The 20,947-nt window shown below is 51.8% G+C and overlaps 2 protein-coding genes across 3 annotated transcripts in view; one reads left to right on the top strand and one right to left on the bottom strand.

The window, feature by feature from the left end:
• Positions 1-20,947, bottom strand: part of LOC121009019 (zymogen granule membrane protein 16-like) — an 81,312-nt gene that overhangs the window by 36,283 nt on the left and 24,082 nt on the right. The gene's annotated exons all lie outside the window — the stretch shown is intronic.
• Positions 11,458-20,854, top strand: LOC121009017 (serine/threonine-protein kinase NLK2). The gene is made up of 11 exons (XM_040441895.1): positions 11,458-11,801; positions 13,507-13,636; positions 13,860-13,915; positions 14,942-15,048; positions 15,121-15,206; positions 15,548-15,757; positions 16,111-16,212; positions 16,290-16,376; positions 16,487-16,685; positions 16,761-16,854; positions 19,483-20,854. Exons 1-11 carry the CDS (start codon positions 11,584-11,586, stop codon positions 19,529-19,531), a joined length of 1,338 nt encoding a protein of 445 aa, XP_040297829.1. The 5' UTR covers positions 11,458-11,583; the 3' UTR covers positions 19,532-20,854.

The raw sequence follows: 20,947 nt of genomic DNA, 5'->3' as shown, positions 1-20,947 counted from the left end.
CCAGTGTTCTGTGTCCACTCCAGTCCTGAAAGACTCATCTGATCTCTGCTGTAAGGACAGCACCCCAAAAAGCCCTTTTTATGGCTAGTACATCAGTCGGCTTTTTTTTTTTTCCTATGTAATCTAATTGCAGTTTCCTGCCAGCGTGTGTGTCAGGCCCACAGCGTATACTGTGCCCACTTCTGCCAGTGCCCAGTGCCACTCATATCTGGTGTCACAGTACCTTGCACACATAGTAGAACTTAACTAATCTAAAAAAAAATGACAGGCAGAGGCAGGCCACCCCGCAGGGGCCGTCGTGGTCATGGTGCTGTGATTCCCTTTGGCCCTAGACTCAGAGGCCACGTACCCTGAACTCGAAATGTTCTGAGGACATAGTTGACTGGCTTACACAGGACACCCAATCTTCTACAGCTTCCGCTCGGAACCTTGACGCACCATCCTCCTCCAGCTCAGCTCCGGCACCTCTCAAGTTACCACTCGCCCGCCTGCCGCCACCACCAACACTAGCACCACAGCCGCTTCACTTGATCTGTCAGAGGAGTTATCAGTTGGAAGAAATGAGTGATGCGCAACCATTATTGCCAGAGGATGTAGATAACAGGGATATGTCTCAGTCAGGCAGCATTACACACATGGACGTACGGTGTGATGATGATGATGATGATGTACCCGCTGCTGCTTCCTTTGCTGAGTTGTCGGATACAAGTGAAGCGGTTGATGATGACGATGTGTCCGTGGATGTCACGTGGGTGCCCGCTCGAAGAGAAGAAGAACAGGGGGAAAGTTCAGAAGGGGAGACAGAGAGAAGGAGGAGACGAGTTGGAAGCAGGGGGAGGTCGTTGCAAGGAGTTAGTGGCACAGTCAGACAGCATGTATCGGCACCCGGGGTCAGCCAGACAGCACGCCAATCAACACATGCTGCTGCCACCACCAGAATGCCGTCATTGCAGAGCTCAGCAGTGTGGCATTTTTTTTGTGTGTCTGCCTCTGATAACAGCGATGCCATTTGCAACCTGTGCCAAAAGAAACTGAGTCGTGGGAAATCCAACACCCACCTAGGTACAACTGCTTTGCGAAGGCACATGATCTCACATCACAAACGCCAATGGGATCAACACATGAGTACAAGCAGCACACAAACTCAAAGCCACCATCCTCCTCCTGGTCCAGCATCTTCAGCCACGTCAACCACTGCTGTCCTCCTTGCCCCCTCTCAACCATCCGCCACTCCGTCTCTCACCTTCAGCAGTTCCTGCTCATCTGCCCACAGTCAGGTGTCTGTCAAGGACATGTTTGAGCGTAAGAAGCCAATGTCACAGAGTCACCCCCTTGCCCGGCGTCTTTTACCATACAAGCTGGTGGAGTCTGAGGCCTTCAAAAAATTTGTATCTATTGGGACACCGCAGTGGAATGTACCCGGCCGAAATTTCTTTTCACTAAAGGCAATCCCCAACCTGTACCCTATTGTGGAAAAGGAAGTCATGGCATGTCTGGCACACAGTGTTGGGGCAAGGGTCCATCTGACCACTGATACCTGGTCTGCAAAGCATGGTCAGGGCAGGTATATCACGTACACTGCGCATTGGGTAAACCTGCTGACGGCTGCCAAGCATGGAAGGCGTGGCTCTGCAGAGGAATTGGTGACACCGCCACAACTTGCAGGCAGGCCTACTGCCACCTCCTCTACTCCATCCTCTTCGCTAACCTCCTCGGCTGAGTCCTCTTCTGCTGCTGCGTCTTGCTGCCCCAGCTCCCCAGGGGCTATTCCACATCCCGGATACGACAGTGTCACGCCGTCTTGGGGTTGACTTGCCTGAAAGCAGAGAGCCACACCGGACCAGCACTCCTGTCCGCCCTGAACGCACAGGTGGATCAGTGGCTGACTCCGCACCAACTGGAGATTGGCAAAGTGGTGTGTGACAACGGAAGCAATCTGTTGGCGGCATTGAATTTGGGCAAGTTGTCACATGTGCCGTGCATGGCACATGTGTTGAATCTCATCGTACAGCGCTTTGTGTCTAAGTACCCAGGCTTACAGGACATCCTCAAGCAGGCCAGGAAGGTGTGTGGCCATTTCAGGCGTTCCTACACGGCCATGGCGCACTTTTCAGATATTCAGCGGTGAAACAATATGCCAGTGAGGCGCTTGATTTGCGACAGCCCGACACGTTGGAATTCAACACTCCTAATGTTCGACCGCCTCCTCCAACAAGAAAAAGCCGTCAACGAGTATTTGTATGACCGGGGTGCTAGGACAGCCTCTGCGGAGCTGGGAATTTTTTTGCCACGTTACTGGACGCTCATGCGCAATGCCTGTAGGCTCATGCGTCCTTTTGAGGAGGTGACAAACCTAGTCAGTCGCACCGAAGGCACCATCAGCGACATCATCCCATTTGTTTTCTTCCTGGAGCGTGCCCTGCGAAGAGTGCTGGATCAGGCTGTAGATGAGCGTGAAGAGGAAGAGGAAGAGTTGTGGTCACCATCACCACCAGAAACAGCCTTGTCATCATCGCTTGCCGGACCTGCGGCAATGCTGGAAGAGGAGTATGAGGAAGAGGAGTCAGAGGAGGAATGTGGCTTTGAGGAGGAGGAAGACCAACCACAGCAGGCATCCCAGGGTGCTCGTTGTCACCTATCTGGTACACGTGGTGTTGTACGTGGCTGGGGGGAAGAACAGACCTTCAATGAGATCACTGAGGATGAGGAACGGGACATGAGTAGCTCGGCATCCAACCTTGTGCAAATGGGGTCTTTCATGCTGTCGTGCCTGTTGAGGGACCCTAGTATAAAAAGGCTGAAGGAGAGCGACCTGTACTGGGTGGCCACGCTACTAGACCCCCGGTATAAGAAGAAAGTGCCTGAAATGTTACCGAATTACCGCAAGTCGAAAAGGATGCAGCAGTTCCAAAACAAGTTAAAAAGTATGTTTTACACAGCGTATAAGGGGGATGTCACAGCACAACGGGAATCTAACAGAAGAAGAGGTAAAAGTAATCCTCCTCCTACCACGACCACGGCCTGGTGATGAGATGAGATGCCTTGGGCTATAAAATGGTCCACACGCTGCTGTATTTAATCTCTGCATGCCGGATGATATGCATTACTTATCCGCCACCAACTAGGGTTCAAGCCGCAATGTTTTAGTCACCATTCTGCCTGGAAAACATCAATTCTTCAGGCCGCTGCTACAGCAGCGGCTGCAACAATACCTAGTTTTTCAGGCCTCTGGTGCTGCACTGTGGCTGCAAAAGCAAAACAAAAAAAAAAGGCACATACATGTGTCAATTCCCCTTCGTGATCGTTTACCTTGTTGTGGTGAAGGGGCTTGCGTATCACAATGAAGCGATCATCACCTCTACGAGTGTGTTGGCAATGGCAATGTTGGCACACCCCAGATGATAAGGTCGTTGCTTCATTGTGAACAGACCAAAAGTGATCGGCTGGATAATTTTGCATAGAAAAAACATTAAATTTCTTTGTGATCGTCTAAGGTGATCATTAAAGCCTACTAGGCCAACAATGGGCCCACACTGCAGAATCATTGTTTTCTGGGTCACTTAACTGTCACTGAACTACCTCAGCACGACCATAGGCTTTGAAAAACCGCCATCGCCTGCAATCTGCCAAACGTGCGCACGAGCACAGTCATCACTACACCAAGATTGGCGCATAGAGGAATAAAATGTATGTCATGAGTGTGTCAGCTATTGACAACTCTTTGCGGTTGTCTAAAATCTATTCCATACACGTCTCCTGATAGGGGACGTAACAGGGATTAAACTGATAGGAATAGTACTACTTAACATACCACTCATATCAGGTAGCACAGTACATTGCACAGCGCACGCGCAGTGCCCAAAATTGGAAGTAAGAGGACCAACCAAGCATCTTTTTCCTTCTCCCGGTTCCTAAAATCTATTCCATACACCGGCCCCTGATAGGGGACAAAACAGAGATTAAACTGTTAAGAACAGATTTTTTTTAATTTAAAAATAGGAGGACAGCCTCTGCGGAGCTGGGTATTTTTTGGCCGCGCTACTGAACGCTCATGCACAATGGCTGTAGGCTCATGCGTCCTTTTGCGGAGGTGACAAACCTGGTCAGTCAAACCCAAGGCAACATCATCGACCTCATCCCATATGCGTTTTTTCTGGAGCGTGCCCTGCTAAGAGTGCTGGATCAGGCCGTAGATGAGCATGAAGAGGAAGAGTTGTGGTCACCATCACCACCAGAAGCAGCCTTGTCGTCGTCGATTGCTGGACCTGCGGCAACGCAGAGAGAGGAGTCTGAAGAAGAGGAGTCAGAGGAGGAAGGTGGCTTTGAGGAGGTGGAAGACCAACCACAGCAGGCTTGTTGTCACCTTTCGGGGACCCTTGGTGTTGTACGTGGCTTGGTGGAGGAAGAGACCTTCAATGACGTCAGTGAGGACAAGGAACGGGACATGGCTAGCTTGGTATCCAACCTTGTGCAAATGGACTGTTTGCGGTGCGTTAAACGGGGAGTTTGGTCTGTCAATGTCTGTGAAGCGGGAGTAACCCTTACCCTACTTGATCGATACATCATACCTGATGTTTTAAAGCATGTTATTCCAAACAATTTAGGAATGTTAGGTGATTTATGCCGTTTATGGATTAAAACCAGACTCTGCTTCAACTACGTAATTTTCCATGGGAGTTTTGCCATGGATCCCCCTCCGGCCACAGTCCAGGTGTTAGTCCCCTTGAAACAACTTTTCCATCACTATTGTGGCCAGAAAGAGTCACTGTGGGTTTTAAAATTCGCCTGCCTATTGAAGTCTATGGCGGTTCGCGAACATTTGTGAAAATTCGCGTTCTCCAACGGAAAATTTTATGTTCGCGACATCTCTAGGCAGCACACTCTAGATCCCTGTACAGCAGATAGAAGTCATACTTACTAATTAATGTGTTTGTGGTCTGTGTACAATCCACCTGTTTTGAAGACTTATTCATGTCAATGGGGGAGCAAGAAATGTGGACAGTGCCACGCATGCTGTCCTTATCCGTATATCTGTGCCACTGTCCCTAATAAACAATGGAAAATTTCCTATTTTTCCATTTTTAATAAAGGGTGGGAAATGCAAACTGGGAATTGTATAAATGGGGGAGGGGTCAATGTACAGATACATTGTATACAGGGGGCAGTGTATGGATACATTGTATACAGGGGCAGTGTATGGATACATTGTATATAGGGGGCAGTGTATGGATACATTGTATACAGGGGGCAGTGTATGGATACATTGTATACAGGGGGCAGTGTATGATACATTGTATACAGGGGGCAGTGTATGGATACATTGTATACAGGGGGCAGTGTATGGATACATTGTATACAGGGGGCCGTGTATGGATACATTGTATACAGGGGGGCAGTGTATGATACATTGTATACAGGGGGCAGTGTATGGATACATTGTATACAGGGGGCAGTATATGGATACATTGTATACAGGGGCAGTGTATGGATACATTGTATACAGGGGGCAGTGTATGGATACATTGTATACAGGGGGGCAGTGTATGGATACATTGTATACAGGGGGCAGTGTATGGATACATTGTATACAGGGGGCAGTGTATGGCTACATTGTATACAGGGGGCAGTGTATGATACATTGTATACAGGGGGCAGTGTATGGATACATTGTATACAGGGGGCAGTATATGGATACATTGTATACAGGGGGCAGTATATGGATACATTGTATACGGGGGCAGTGTATGATACATTGTATACGGGGGCAGTGTATGGATACATTGTATACAGGGGGCAGTGTATGGATACATTGTATAGGGGGGGCAGTGTATGGATACATTGTATACGGGGGGCAGTGTATGGATACATTGTATACAGGGGGCAGTGTATGGATACATTGTATAGGGGGGGCAGTGTATGGATACATTGTATACAGGGGGGCAGTGTATGGATACATTGTATACATGAGGCAGTGTATGATACATTGTATACGGGGGCAGTGTATGGATACATTGTATACAAGGGGGCAGTGTATGATACATTGTATACGGGGGGCAGTGTATGGATACATTGTATACGGGGGGCAGTGTATGATACATTGTATACGGGGGGCAGTGTATGGATACATTGTATACAGGGGGCAGTGTATGATACATTGTATACGGGGGGCAGTGTATGATACATTGTATACAGGGGCAGTGTATGATACATTGTATACAGGGGGCAGTGTATGGATACATTGTATACAGGGGGCAGTGTATGATACATTGTATACAGGGGGCAGTGTATGATACATTGTATACAGGGGGCAGTGTATGATACATTGTATACAGGGGGCAGTGTATGATACATTGTATACAGGGGGGCAGTGTATGATACATTGTATAGGGGGGGCAGTGTATGGATACATTGTATACAGGGGGCAGTGTATGATACATTGTATACAGGGGGCAGTGTATGATACATTGTATACAGGGGGCAGTGTATGATACATTGTATACAGGGGGGGCAGTGTATGATACATTGTATAGGGGGGGCAGTGTATGATACATTGTATAGGGGGGGCAGTGTATGGATACATTGTATACAGGGGGCAGTGTATGATACATTGTATACAGGGGGCAGTGTATGATACATTGTATACAGGGGGCAGTGTATGGATACATTGTATACAGGGGCAGTGTATGGATACATTGTATACATGAGGCAGTGTATGATACATTGTATACGGGGGCAGTGTATGGATACATTGTATACAAGGGGGCAGTGTATGATACATTGTATACGGGGGCAGTGTATGGATACATTGTATACGGGGGGCAGTGTATGGATACATTGTATACGGGGGGCAGTGTATGATACATTGTATACAGGGGGCAGTGTATGGATACATTGTATACGGGGGGCAGTGTATGTACATTATATACATGAGGCAGTGTATGATACATTGTATACGGGGGCAGTGTATGGATACATTGTATACAGGGGGCAGTATATGGATACATTGTATACGGGGGGCAGTGTATGATACATTGTATACAGGGGGCAGTGTATGATACATTGTATACGGGGGCAGTGTATGATACATTGTATACGGGGGCAGTGTATGATACATTGTATACATGAGGCAGTGTATGATACATTGTATACAGGGGGCAGTGTATGATACATTGTATACATGAGGCAGTGTATGATACATTGTATACAGGGGGCAGTGTATGGATACATTGTATACAGGGGCAGTGTATGGATACATTGTATACAGGGGGCAGTGAATGATACATTGTATACATGAGGCAGTGTATGATACATTGTATACAGGGGGCAGTGTATGATACATTGTATACATGAGGCAGTGTATGATACATTGTATACAGGGGGCAGTGTATGGATACATTGTATACGGGGGCAGTGTATGATACATTGTATACGGGGGCAGTGTATGATACATTGTATACATGAGGCAGTGTATGATACATTGTATACAGGGGGCAGTGTATGATACATTGTATACAGGGGGGGGGCAGTGTATGGATACATTGTATACAGGGGGCAGTGTATGATACATTGTATACAGGGGCAGTGTATGGATACATTGTATACAGGGGGCAGTGTATGGATACATTGTATACAGGGGGCAGTGTATGGATACATTGTATACAGGGGCAGTGTATGGATACATTGTATACAGGGGGCAGTGTATGGATACATTGTATACAGGGGGCAGTGTATGGATACATTGTATACGGGGGGCAGTGTATGGATACATTGTATACGGGGGCAGTGTATGGATACATTGTATACAGGGGGCAGTGTATGGATACATTGTATACAGGGGGCAGTGTATGATACATTGTATACAGGGGGCAGTATATGGATACATTGTATACAGGGGGCAGTGTATGATACATTGTATACAGGGGGGGCAGTGTATGGATACATTGTATACGGGGGGCAGTGTATGTACATTATATACATGAGGCAGTGTATGATACATTGTATACGGGGGCAGTGTATGGATACATTGTATACAGGGGGCAGTATATGGATACATTGTATACGGGGGGCAGTGTATGATACATTGTATACAGGGGGCAGTGTATGATACATTGTATACGGGGGCAGTGTATGATACATTGTATACGGGGGCAGTGTATGATACATTGTATACATGAGGCAGTGTATGATACATTGTATACAGGGGGCAGTGTATGATACATTGTATACATGAGGCAGTGTATGATACATTGTATACAGGGGGCAGTGTATGGATACATTGTATACAGGGGCAGTGTATGGATACATTGTATACAGGGGGCAGTGAATGATACATTGTATACATGAGGCAGTGTATGATACATTGTATACAGGGGGCAGTGTATGATACATTGTATACATGAGGCAGTGTATGATACATTGTATACAGGGGGCAGTGTATGGATACATTGTATACGGGGGCAGTGTATGATACATTGTATACGGGGGCAGTGTATGATACATTGTATACATGAGGCAGTGTATGATACATTGTATACAGGGGGCAGTGTATGATACATTGTATACAGGGGGGGGGGCAGTGTATGGATACATTGTATACAGGGGGCAGTGTATGATACATTGTATACAGGGGCAGTGTATGGATACATTGTATACAGGGGGCAGTGTATGGATACATTGTATACAGGGGGCAGTGTATGGATACATTGTATACAGGGGCAGTGTATGGATACATTGTATACAGGGGGCAGTGTATGGATACATTGTATACAGGGGGCAGTGTATGGATACATTGTATACGGGGGGCAGTGTATGGATACATTGTATACGGGGGCAGTGTATGGATACATTGTATACAGGGGGCAGTGTATGGATACATTGTATACAGGGGGCAGTGTATGATACATTGTATACAGGGGGCAGTATATGGATACATTGTATACAGGGGGCAGTGTATGATACATTGTATACAGGGGGGGCAGTGTATGGATACATTGTATGGGGGGGTAGTGTATGATACATTGTATACAGGGGGGCAGTGTATGATACATTGTATACTGGGGGCAGTGTATGGATACATTGTATACTGGGGGCAGTGTATGGATACATTGTATAGGGGGGGCAGTGTATGATACATTGTATACTGGGGGCAGTGTATGGATACATTGTATACAGGGGGCAGTGTATGGATACATTGTATGGGGGGGTAGTGTATGATACATTGTATACAGGGGGGGCAGTGTATGATACATTGTATGGGGGGGTAGTGTATGATACATTGTATACAGGGGGGCAGTGTATGATACATTGTATACTGGGGGCAGTGTATGGATACATTGTATACAGGGGGCAGTGTATGATACATTGTATACAGGGGGCAGTGTATGATACATTGTATACAGGGGGGCAGTGTATGATACATTGTATACAGGGGGGAGTGTATGATACATTGTATGGGGGGGGGGGGGTGTATGATACATTGTATGGGGGGGGGGGGAGTGTATGGATACATTGTATACAGGGGGGGCAGTGTATGGATACATTGTATAGGGGGGGGGGGGGTGTATGGATACATTGTATAGGGGGGGCAGTGTATGATACATTGTATACAGGGGGGAGTGTATGATACATTGTATGGGGGGGGCAGTGTATGATACATTGTATGGGGGGGGGCAGTGTATGGATACATTGTATGGGGGGGGGGGGGTGTATGATACATTGTATGGGGGGGCAGTGTATGGATACATTGTATACAGGGGGGGGGGGGCAGTGTATGGATACATTGTATACAGGGGGGGCAGTGTATGGATACATTGTATAGGGGGGGCAGTGTATGGATACATTGTATACAGGGGGGGCAGTGTATGGATACATTGTATACAGGGGGGGCAGTGTATGGATACATTGTATGGGGGGGCAGTGTATGATACATTGTATACAGGGTGCAGTGTATGAATACATTGTATGGGGGGGCAGTGTATGATACATTGTATACAGGGGGGCAGTGTATGGATACATTGTATGGGGGGGCAGTGTATGATACATTGTATGGGGGGGCAGTGTATGGATACATTGTATGGGGGGGGCAGTGTATGGATACATTGTATAGGGGGGCAGTGTATGGATACATTGTATAGGGGGGGCAGTGTATGGATACATTGTATACAGGGGGCAGTGTATGGATACATTGTATACGGGGGCAGTGTATGGATACATTGTATACAGGGGGCAGTGTATGGATACATTGTATACAGGGGGCAGTGTATGGATACATTGTATACGGGGGGCAGTGTATGATACATTGTATACGGGGGGCAGTGTATGGATACATTGTATACGGGGGGCAGTGTATGGATACATTGTATACAGGGGGCAGTGTATGGATACATTGTATACAGGGGGGCAGTGTATGGATACATTGTATACGGGGGGGGGGGGTGTATGATACATTGTATATAGGGGGGCAGTGTATGGATACATTGTATACAGGGGGGGCAGTGTATGGATACATTGTATACAGGGGGCAGTGTATGGATACATTGTATACGGGGGGGCAGTGTATGATACATTGTATGGGGGGGCAGTGTATGGATACATTGTATACAGGGGGCAGTGTATGGATACATTGTATACAGGGGGCAGTGTATGATACATTGTATGGGGGGGGCAGTGTATGGATACATTGTATAGGGGGGCAGTGTATGGATACATTGTATAGGGGGGGGCAGTGTATGGATACATTGTATACAGGGGGCAGTGTATGGATACATTGTATACGGGGGGCAGTGTATGGATACATTGTATACAGGGGGCAGTGTATGGATACATTGTATACGGGGGGCAGTGTATGGATACATTGTATACAGGGGGCAGTGTATGGATACATTGTATACAGGGGGGCAGTGTATGGATACATTGTATAGGGGGGGCAGTGTATGGATACATTGTATACAGGGGGCAGTGTATGGATACATTGTATGGGGGGGGGGCAGTGTATGGATACATTGTATACGGGGGGGCAGTGTATGGATACATTGTATGGGGGGCAGTGTATGATACATTGTATACAGGGGGCAGTGTATGGATACATTGTATACAGGGGTCCAGTGTATGATACATTGTATACAGGGGGCAGTGTATGGATACATTGTATACAGGGGGGCAGTGTATGGATACATTGTATACGGGGGGGGGCAGTGTATGGATACATTGTATACAGGGGGGCAGTGTATGATACATTGTATACAGGTGGGGCAGTGTATGGATACATTGTATACGGGGGGGGCAGTGTATGGATACATTGTATACAGGGGGCAGTGTATGATACATTGTATACAGGGGGGGCAGTGTATGGATACATTGTATACGGGGGGGGCAGTGTATGGATACATTGTATGCGCTCGGTGTCCCTCCCCGGCCGCAGTGAGGGGAGGTGACGTTCCCTTTAAGCCGCGGTGCACGCCGGGAGGCCGCATTGTTCCAGCTGATGCAGCACGGGGTCTCCGGAGCAGCAGGAGCAGGGACCCCTCCCCGATCAGCGCCGCCGTGTGTCCGGGGGGGGGAGATGCCGCACTAGAGGCCGCCGTCATGTCGTTCCCGGGGCGCCCGGTGCCGGGACAGCTGTGCTCCGGGGTCTTCGGGGGGATCATCCCGCCGCCCCTGGGGCACAAGTTCTACTGTCATAACGGAGCCGCCAGCGGGGGAGGAGCAGGGCCCCCCGGGCCCCAGCACCCGGGGGCCCCACACTGCACCGGGGAGCCCGAGCCCGACCGGCCTATCGGATACGGAGCGTTTGGGGTCGTCTGGTGAGTGGGGGAGGGGAGGCCGGAAGTGCAGGGTGCAGAGCCCGGTGTGTAGGGGCGCAGAGCCCTGTGTGTAGGGGCGCAGAGCCTGGTATATAGAGGCGCAGAGCCCTGTGTGTAGGGGTGCAGAGCCTGGCATATAGGGGCGCAGAGCCCTGTGTGTAGGGGCGCAGAGCCTGGTATATAGAGGCGCAGAGCCCTGTGTGTAGGGGTGCAGAGCCTGGCATATAGGGGCGCAGAGCCCTGTGTGTAGGGGTGCAGAGCCTGGCATATAGGGGCGCAGAGCCCTGTGTGTAGGGGCGCAGAGCCTGGTATATAGAGGCGCAGAGCCCTGTGTGTAGGGGTGCAGAGCCTGGTATATAGGGGCGCAGAGCCTGGTGTGTAGGGGCGCAGAGCCTGGTGTGTAGGGGCGCAGAGCCTGGTGTGTAGGGGCGCAGAGCCTGGTGTGTAGGGGCGCAGAGCCTGGTGTGTAGGGGCGCAGAGCCTGGTGTGTAGGGGCGCAGAGCCTGGTGTGTAGGGGCGCAGAGCCTGGTGTGTAGGGGCGCAGAGCCTGGTGTGTAGGGGCGCAGAGCCTGGTGTGTAGGGGCGCAGAGCCTGGTGTGTAGGGGCGCAGAGCCTGGTGTGTAGGGGCGCAGAGCCTGGTGTGTAGGGGCGCAGAGCCTGGTGTGTAGGGGCGCAGAGCCTGGTGTGTAGGGGCGCAGAGCCTGGTGTGTAGGGGCGCAGAGCCTGGTATATAGGGGTGCAGAGCCCTGTGTAGGGGTGCAGAGCCTGGTATATAGAGGTGCAGAGCCTGGTATATAGGGGTGCAGAGCCTGGTGTGTAGGGGCGCAGAGCCTGGTGTGTAGGGGCGCAGAGCCTGGTATATAGGGGCGCAGAGCCTGGTATATAGGGGCGCAGAGCCTGGTGTGTAGGGGCGCAGAGCCTGGTATATAGGGGTGCAGAGCCCTGTGTAGGGGTGCAGAGCCTGGTATATAGAGGTGCAGAGCCTGGTATATAGGGGTGCAGAGCCTGGTGTGTAGGGGCGCAGAGCCTGGTGTGTAGGGGCGCAGAGCCTGGTGTGTAGGGGCGCAGAGCCTGGTATATAGGGGCGCAGAGCCTGGTATATAGGGGCGCAGAGCCTGGTGTGTAGGGGCGCAGAGCCTGGTATATAGGGGTGCAGAGCCCTGTGTAGGGGTGCAGAGCCTGGTATATAGGGGTGCAGAGCCTGGTATATAGGGGTGCAGAGCCTGGTATATAGGGGTGCAGAGCCCTGTGTAGGGGTGCAGAGCCTGGTATATAGGGGTGCAGAGCCCTGTGTGTAGGGGTGCAGAGCCTGGTATATAGGGGCGCAGAGCCCTGTGTGTAGGGGCGCAGAGCCCTGTGTGTAGGGGTGCAGAGCCTGGTATATAGGGGCGCAGAGCCCTGTGTGTAGGGGTGCAGAGCCTGGTATATAGGGGTGCAGAGCCTGGTGTGTAGGGGCGCAGAGCCTGGTATATAGGGGCGCAGAGCCCTGTGTGTAGGGGTGCAGAGCCTGGTATATAGGGGTGCAGAGCCTGGTATGTTGGGGCGCAGAGCCCTGTGTGTAGGGGCGCAGAGCCCTGTATGTTGGGGCCCAGAGCCCTGTGTGTAGGAGCGCAGGGCCCTGCGGGTAGGTTGCGCTGGGCCCTGCGGGTAGGTTGCGCAGCGCCTGCTCCTCCATTGCTGTTTTTGAATCCCTTCATGTTTGCAGGTCGGTGACTGACCCCCGAGATGGCAAACGTGTGGCCCTTAAGAAGATGCCCAATGTCTTCCAGAACCTGGTGTCCTGCAAGCGAGTCTTCAGGGAGCTGAAAATGCTCTGCTTCTTCAAGCATGACAACGTAAGGGCGAGATCCGGGGCAGGCGGGGGGCCAGGGGGGGCCCTACAGAGGTCATGACCCAGAGGGGACTGTGAGATCCCCTTCTGCCCGCTGATGCTGTCACTGTATTGCCATCTGTTGGCTGGACATTGGTGGCGGGCACCTTCCTGTGTCATTATGAGGAGGGTGGGGGTTGTAGTCGCCGGTTTGACTGGTCATTGTAATCTGCCGTTTTATGTCGCAGGTTCTGTCTGCCCTCGATATCCTGCAGCCCCCACAGATCGACTGCTTCGAGGAGATGTATCCTGATTCGTGCGGGGGAGGGGATGGAAGATCCAGATGGGGGTTACTCTTCTCTGCCCCTCGGGGTTTGTTACATTGTATCCAGTGCAAACAAGCACAACTCTAGACTGCTACATTGTAACAAACTATCAGGACGGGATAAGGTTTGTTGATGGGTTTACATCAGAGAATACATTGTAACAAACCCTCAGCCGTGAGACTAGGTCCGGATTGGTTTTCGTCCTCTGGAGGTATCTCAGTCAGACGTGACAGTGGCCCCCGTACCTACAGGAGCGCAGTGGACGGCCCTTTTCTATACAGAGCTACGGACCAGGGTACGACTTTATTAACATGGGAGCCTATGGGCAGCAGAAGCCATGGCCGGCGTCAGACGTGTACGGGGGGGGGGGGGGGGGGGGCTCGAACATCGGGGGAGACGTCAGACTGGTGGAAAGGAGAACGGGCTCCGTCCCCATAAGAACCAATCAGATTCCATGTTACATTTCTCACAGCTTCTGTGGAAAATGAAAGGTGGAATCTGATTGGTTGCTATGGGCGACTAAGCCACTTCTACTTTCCAGCAGTTTGAGAAATCTCCCCCCGAGTGTTCAATTTCATGACAGCAAGCAGAGATGTTAAAAATTGAGACACAACATTAATGAGAGACCTTTTATACTGTGATGAAGCTTCAGTTGTAGAAACTACGCCCTGTCCGCGTGACGTGGACAATCGGACACTCTGGGGTATCGGCCGCGCCGCCATGTCCGTCCGGCGGGTCACTCACTTCACTATGAGGCCATAGTGGGAGGAGGCGTCGGTAAACTTTTTCCTGGCATTCCTCATAGACTATAGAAGCGCCTGCGCAGGGAGGGGGAGGAGCCTGTGTGACCAGGTGACCGCTGCCCATGAGAACGAATATGGCGGACAGCGGTAGACGCAGGAGAATGAGGCCAGAGAAATATCCCCCCTCTTATTGCCCCCGGGGGGGTAACGAGGGCAGCAGTGATGTCACTACTCTATGACCTTGACTACAACCACCATCAGATACGTGATCACAGAACTCATGCAGACCGACCTTCACAAAGTCATCGTGTCCCCGCAGCCGCTCAGCGCCGACCACATCAAGGTCTTCCTGTACCAGATACTACGAGGTGAGACGTGTGGCCCCTGACTCGCCGGAGGTCGTGGGGTCCGCCCGGTATTAACCCTTGTGTTACTTGCAGGGCTGAAGTATCTCCACTCGGCCGGGATCCTGCACCGAGACATCAAACCGGGGAACCTGCTGGTGAACAGTAACTGCGTGCTGAAGGTCTCCGCCGCGTGCCGCCCCCGCTCTGCCGCGCTCACGTCTGCTTCTCCTTTCCTCATGACTTTCTGCTCCTTGTCTTTCCGCACTCCTTGTACTGATTTGTGTTATACTCCAGTCACCTCCGGAGCTGCGTTCCCAATAAGTTGGGTCTGGGGTAAACTGTACCTATCCTGCAGGGCTGAAGCAGGCAGGAGGTGCGGGATCCGGCAGTGCAGCGTAAGGGGTCTCAACAGGTCGCAGGCGATTGCCGCAGCTCTGGATGTGACTGGAGTGAATGGCTGCAGCTCTGGGGCCCGTCCCATGGAGCAGACATTACAGCGCCGTCTCTTTCCTCCTCTCAGATCTGTGACTTTGGTTTGGCGCGGGTGGAGGAGTTGGACGAGTCCCAGCACATGACGCAGGAGGTGGTGACCCAGTATTACCGGGCCCCCGAGATCCTCATGGGGAGCCGCCATTACCACAACGCCATTGACATCTGGTCTGTCGGCTGCATCTTCGCCGAGCTTCTCGGGAGGCGAATCCTGTTCCAGGCGCAGAGTCCCATCCAGCAGGTGAGTGTAACCCCCGCCCGGTGCACCCTGATGGTTCTTGCACACAGTGCCACACACGTTTGCATTGTACTCCAGTCACATCCAGAGCTGCGTGCAGTTCTGTTCATCTGGTTTTCTGTACGGGATTCTCTGGCAGCTTGCTCAGAACCAGTCAGGTCAAGTGGCTGGAGAATGGCTGTCCTGCGGGACCTCACATTCCCCCCGCCCTCGTGCGTGCTGCATTATGGGAGTTGTAGTCCAGAAGTAGTAACCTTCATGTGTTGCTGCAGTCGGCCATCTTTCGTTAACAGGGGCCCAGGTGTCTTGGGGCCCCCTCCATGGGTCATGCATAAGTCTCTTCTATTTTCTTGCAGTTGGACCTGATCACGGACCTCCTGGGGACTCCTCCTCTCACCGCCATGCGCTCCGCCTGCGAGGGAGCGAGAGCCCACATACTGCGCGGCCCCCATAAGCCGGTAATGCCTCGTTTTCAATGTCTCTGCTTGCAGTCAGTGAGTGGAAGCGTTCTCACACCCTGACCCCTTCTCCGCAGCCGTCCCTCTCGGTCTTGTACATGCTGTCTGGTGAAGCCACCCACGAGGCCGTTCACCTCCTTTGCCGGATGCTGCTCTTTGATCCGGTGAGTCGCTGGTTGTTGCTTTGGGTCAGTGGTCTTCTGAGCGGGGGGGGAAGGGCTCGTAGACATCTGTTGGGGGGGCTCCGGTCTTATAACGGCTCCTGTGTCCTCAGGCGAAGAGGATCTCTGCCAAGGACGCCTTGGCCCACCCTTACCTGGAGGAGGGGCGCCTCCGCTACCACACGTGTATGTGTCACTGCTGCTATTCCGTGTCCTCGGGACGCGTCTACACTGCGGATTTTGAACCCACGGCCGGCGACCGGTTTGATGACTCGTATGAGAAGAGCCTCACGTCTGTCTGGCAGGTTAAAGGTCAGTGATGCGGGGGGAGGTGAGAGGTTGGGGGTCCTTGCTCATCCAGTGGCTGACGTTTTTGTCTTGGTGCAGAGCTCGTTCACCGCTTCATCACAGACCAACAACAGGGCAAGCGCCCTCCGCTGTGTATAAACCCGCACTCCGCCGCCTTCAAGACCTTCATCAGGTAGGTGACCTTCATGGCCTACCGAGTGTAGCCTGCACCCCAGAACTCTTCAAAATGGGGGTGACGAATGTCTGATCCTTGGAGAGCCTTGTAGATTTGTCTGATCCTCTGCTTGTAGACATGTCTCCTTCCTGACCCTGTGCCTCCCCTGCCTTGTAGACTTGTCTCTGCCCGATCTTCTGTCCCCTGCCGTATAGACTTGTCTCTGCCTCCTGCCTTGTAGCTCTCACTCCCCCAATTCTCTGCCTCCCCTACCTTGTAGACATATCTGCCGCCTAATCCTCTGCTTGTAGATGTGTCTCCTCCTGGTTCTCTGCATCCCTCCTGCATGTCTTTACCTGATCCTCTGTCTCCCCTGCCTTGTAGACGTGTATTCTCCTGATCCCTTGACGTGTATCCTCCTGATCCTCTGCCTCCCCTGCCTTGTAGACGTGTATCCTCCTGATCCTCTGCCCTCCCCTGCCGACCTGTATCCTCCTGATCCTCCCCTGCCTTGTAGACGTGTATTCTCCTGATCCCTTGCCTTGTAGACGTGTATCCTCCTGATCCTCTGCCTCCCCTGCCTCCCCTGCCTTGTAGACGTGTATCCTCCTGATCCTCTGCCCTCCCCTGCCTTGTAGACGTGTATCCTCCTGATCCTCTGCCTCCCCTGCCTTGTAGACCTGTATCCTCCTGATCCCCTGCCTTGTAGACGTGTATCCTCCTGATCCTCTGCCTCCCCTGCCTTGTAGACGTGTATCCTCCTGATCCTCTGCCTCCCCTGCCTTGTAGACCTGTATCCTCCTGATACTCTGCCCTCCTCTGCCCTGTAGACGTGTATCCTCCTGATCCTCTGCCCTGTAGACGTGTATCCTCCTGATCCTCTGCCCTGTAGACGTGTATCCTCCTGATCCTCTGCCCTGTAGACGTGTATCCTCCTGATCCTCTGCCCTGTAGACGTGTATCCTCCTGATCCTCTGCCCTTCCCCTGCCTTGTAGACGTGTATCCTCCTGATCCTCTGCCCTTCCCCTGCCTTGTAGACGTGTATCCTCCTGATCCTCTGCACTTCCCCTGCCTTGTAGACGTGTATCCTCCTGATCCTCTGCACTTCCCCTGCCTTGTAGACGTGTATCCTCCTGATCCTCTGCACTTCCCCTGCCTTGTAGACGTGTATCCTCCTGATCCTCTGCACTTCCCCTGCCTTGTAGACGTGTATCCTCCTGATCCTCTGCACTTCCCCTGCCTTGTAGACCTGTATCCTCCTGATACTCTGCCCTCCTCTGCCCTGTAGACGTGTATCCTCCTGATCCTCTGCCCTGTAGACGTGTATCCTCCTGATCCTCTGCCCTGTAGACGTGTATCCTCCTGATCCTCTGCCCTGTAGACGTGTATCCTCCTGATCCTCTGCCCTTCCCCTGCCTTGTAGACGTGTATCCTCCTGATCCTCTGCCCTTCCCCTGCCTTGTAGACGTGTATCCTCCTGATCCCCTGCCCTGTAGACGTGTATCCTCCTGATCCCCTGCCCTGTAGACGTGTATCCTCCTGATCCCCTGCCCTGTAGACGTGTATCCTCCTGATCCCCTGCCCTGTAGACGTGTATCCTCCTGATCCCCTGCCCTGTAGACGTGTATCCTCCTGATCCCCTGCCCTGTAGACGTGTATCCTCCTGATCCCCTGCCCTGTAGACGTGTATCCTCCTGATCCCCTGCCCTGTAGACGTGTATCCTCCTGATCCCCTGCCCTGTAGACGTGTATCCTCCTGATCCCCTGCCCTGTAGACGTGTATCCTCCTGATCCCCTGCCCTGTAGACGTGTATCCTCCTGATCCCCTGCCCTGTAGACGTGTATCCTCCTGATCCCCTGCCCTGTAGACGTGTATCCTCCTGATCCCCTGCCCTGTAGACGTGTATCCTCCTGATCCCCTGCCCTGTAGACGTGTATCCTCCTGATCCCCTGCCCTGTAGACGTGTATCCTCCTGATCCCCTGCCCTGTAGACGTGTATCCTCCTGATCCCCTGCCCTGTAGACGTGTATCCTCCTGATCCCCTGCCCTGTAGACGTGTATCCTCCTGATCCCCTGCCCTGTAGACGTGTATCCTCCTGATCCCCTGCCCTGTAGACGTGTATCCTCCTGATCCCCTGCCCTGTAGACGTGTATCCTCCTGATCCCCTGCCCTGTAGACGTGTATCCTCCTGATCCCCTGCCCTGTAGACGTGTATCCTCCTGATCCCCTGCCTTGAAGACGTGTATCCTCCTGATCCCCTGCCTTGAAGACGTGTATCCTCCTGATCCCCTGCCCTCCCCTGCCTTGAAGACGTGTATCCTCCTGATCCCCTGCCCTCCCCTGCCTTGAAGACGTGTATCCTCCTGATCCTCTGCCCTCCCCTGCCTTGTAGACCTGTATCCTCCTGATCCCCTGCCTTGTAGACGTGTATCCTGCTGATCCCCTGCCCTGTAGACGTGTATCCTCCTGATCCCCTGCCCTGTAGACGTGTATCCTCCTGATCCCCTGCCCTGTAGACGTGTATCCTGCTGATCCCCTGCCCTGTAGACGTGTATCCTGCTGATCCCCTGCCTTGTAGACCTGTATCCTCCTGATCCCCTGCCTTGTAGACCTGTATCCTCCTGATCCTCTGTCTCTCCTCAGATCCACTGCCTGGCATTCCTCAAAGGTTTCTAAGAAGGAGGAGAGATGAAGCGCTCGTGGCCGGAGTCCTGGGAATCTCGCCCTTCACAGCATGAAGCCTCGCCTGCCCTTCCACTGCTGGACATGACTCCTCCGTTCTCCCGCTCGCTCCCCGTATCTATTAGTTCCCTGTTCATTATAATCCCTGAGGACTTTTCCCAGAATCCTGTGCGGTTCCACGGTGCGGGCGGCAGTGATTGGCTGAGGGACCTCTATACGGATAAAGGACGCTGTAAATATTTTCTATACGGAGAATCCTCTGCCTTGTCCGCCTCCCCTGTCACTGCCTTTGGGGAGACCCCTGGACTGTTGGGACGCCTGCATCATCGGGCGCCGACTCCGCTCCACCCGGCAAAACTAGTGTTTTATTTATTCTACTGATAGAAAGGAGAGGAAAGCAGTAAAAGTAAGAGGCCCCCCCCCCTCCCCGCTTTACAGAAGGGGCAGCCATATTGTGGGCGAGACCAATGGCGGAGGCATCACTGGAGCATTCCTCAGATTGGTGATGCCCCTCTTCACTCCTACGTATACTGCCCACGGTATGGCTGCAGATAGTTGGGGGAGGGGAGCTGCGCTGGAGCATGGCATGCTGGGAGATATGTGCCATGCTAGCAGTGACAATCGCGTCAGGGTGCTGCCCCCCCCCCCCCCCCCCCTTCCCCACTGAGGGGTTTGGTTACCTGTTTGGGTAGGGGAAAGCTACAGCGACATCTTGTGGTCAAAACTTGTGCTGCAGATTAATGCATTTCACTTGTTGTAGCTTTCAGGTCTCTTCCTAAAAGGATTTTTCTTTTTTTCTTTTAAATTGGCTGCAACTATATTATGCTGCTGGGCAATAGACACTGGAGAGAAACCTGCCGAAATATTCCCAGGCATTGGTGTAGATGGTATCTGACCTCCAGTGCTGATCGGCCAGATCTGTGGGGGGGGGGGCTGCATTGTGCGGAGGTTGATGCGATGTCTATGGCTGCAGATTGCACAGACCACAGTCGGCCCTCTGCTGACATCTTGTGGCCGCTGGCTGGTATTGCAGCGGCTGGGTATAATGCACTACAGGGGCCTGGTGCGTGCAGAGTGCGGCTTCGGTCGTGTATTTGACAGTTTTTCTCTCCCGTTTTCACGGATTTCTTGATTTTATTATTTTTTTTTTTTTAACTTATGACTTGTGTACAGACGTATATCACGTTGTGTGTTAGTGCGAATGATGTCACTGTACTTATGGTTTGAAACCCATTCAATAATCTACCTCTTCCAGTAAGTGTTTCTTTTCTATGATTTATAAATTGTATATTGGTTTTTTTTTTTCTTTTAATTTTCCTAAATGTGAAAAAAACCCAGAATCCCTGAAAACTTGAATTTAGCGTCTTCAGGTTTTATTTAAGGACTGTTGGTCTGAGCCGACATCTTAAATAAATTCTGTCCTGCC

Source organism: Bufo bufo, chromosome 7 (genome assembly GCF_905171765.1).
Source record: "Bufo bufo chromosome 7, aBufBuf1.1, whole genome shotgun sequence".
Taxonomy (NCBI): Eukaryota; Metazoa; Chordata; class Amphibia; order Anura; family Bufonidae; genus Bufo; species Bufo bufo.
This window is presented reverse-complemented; position numbering and strand designations above follow the sequence as displayed.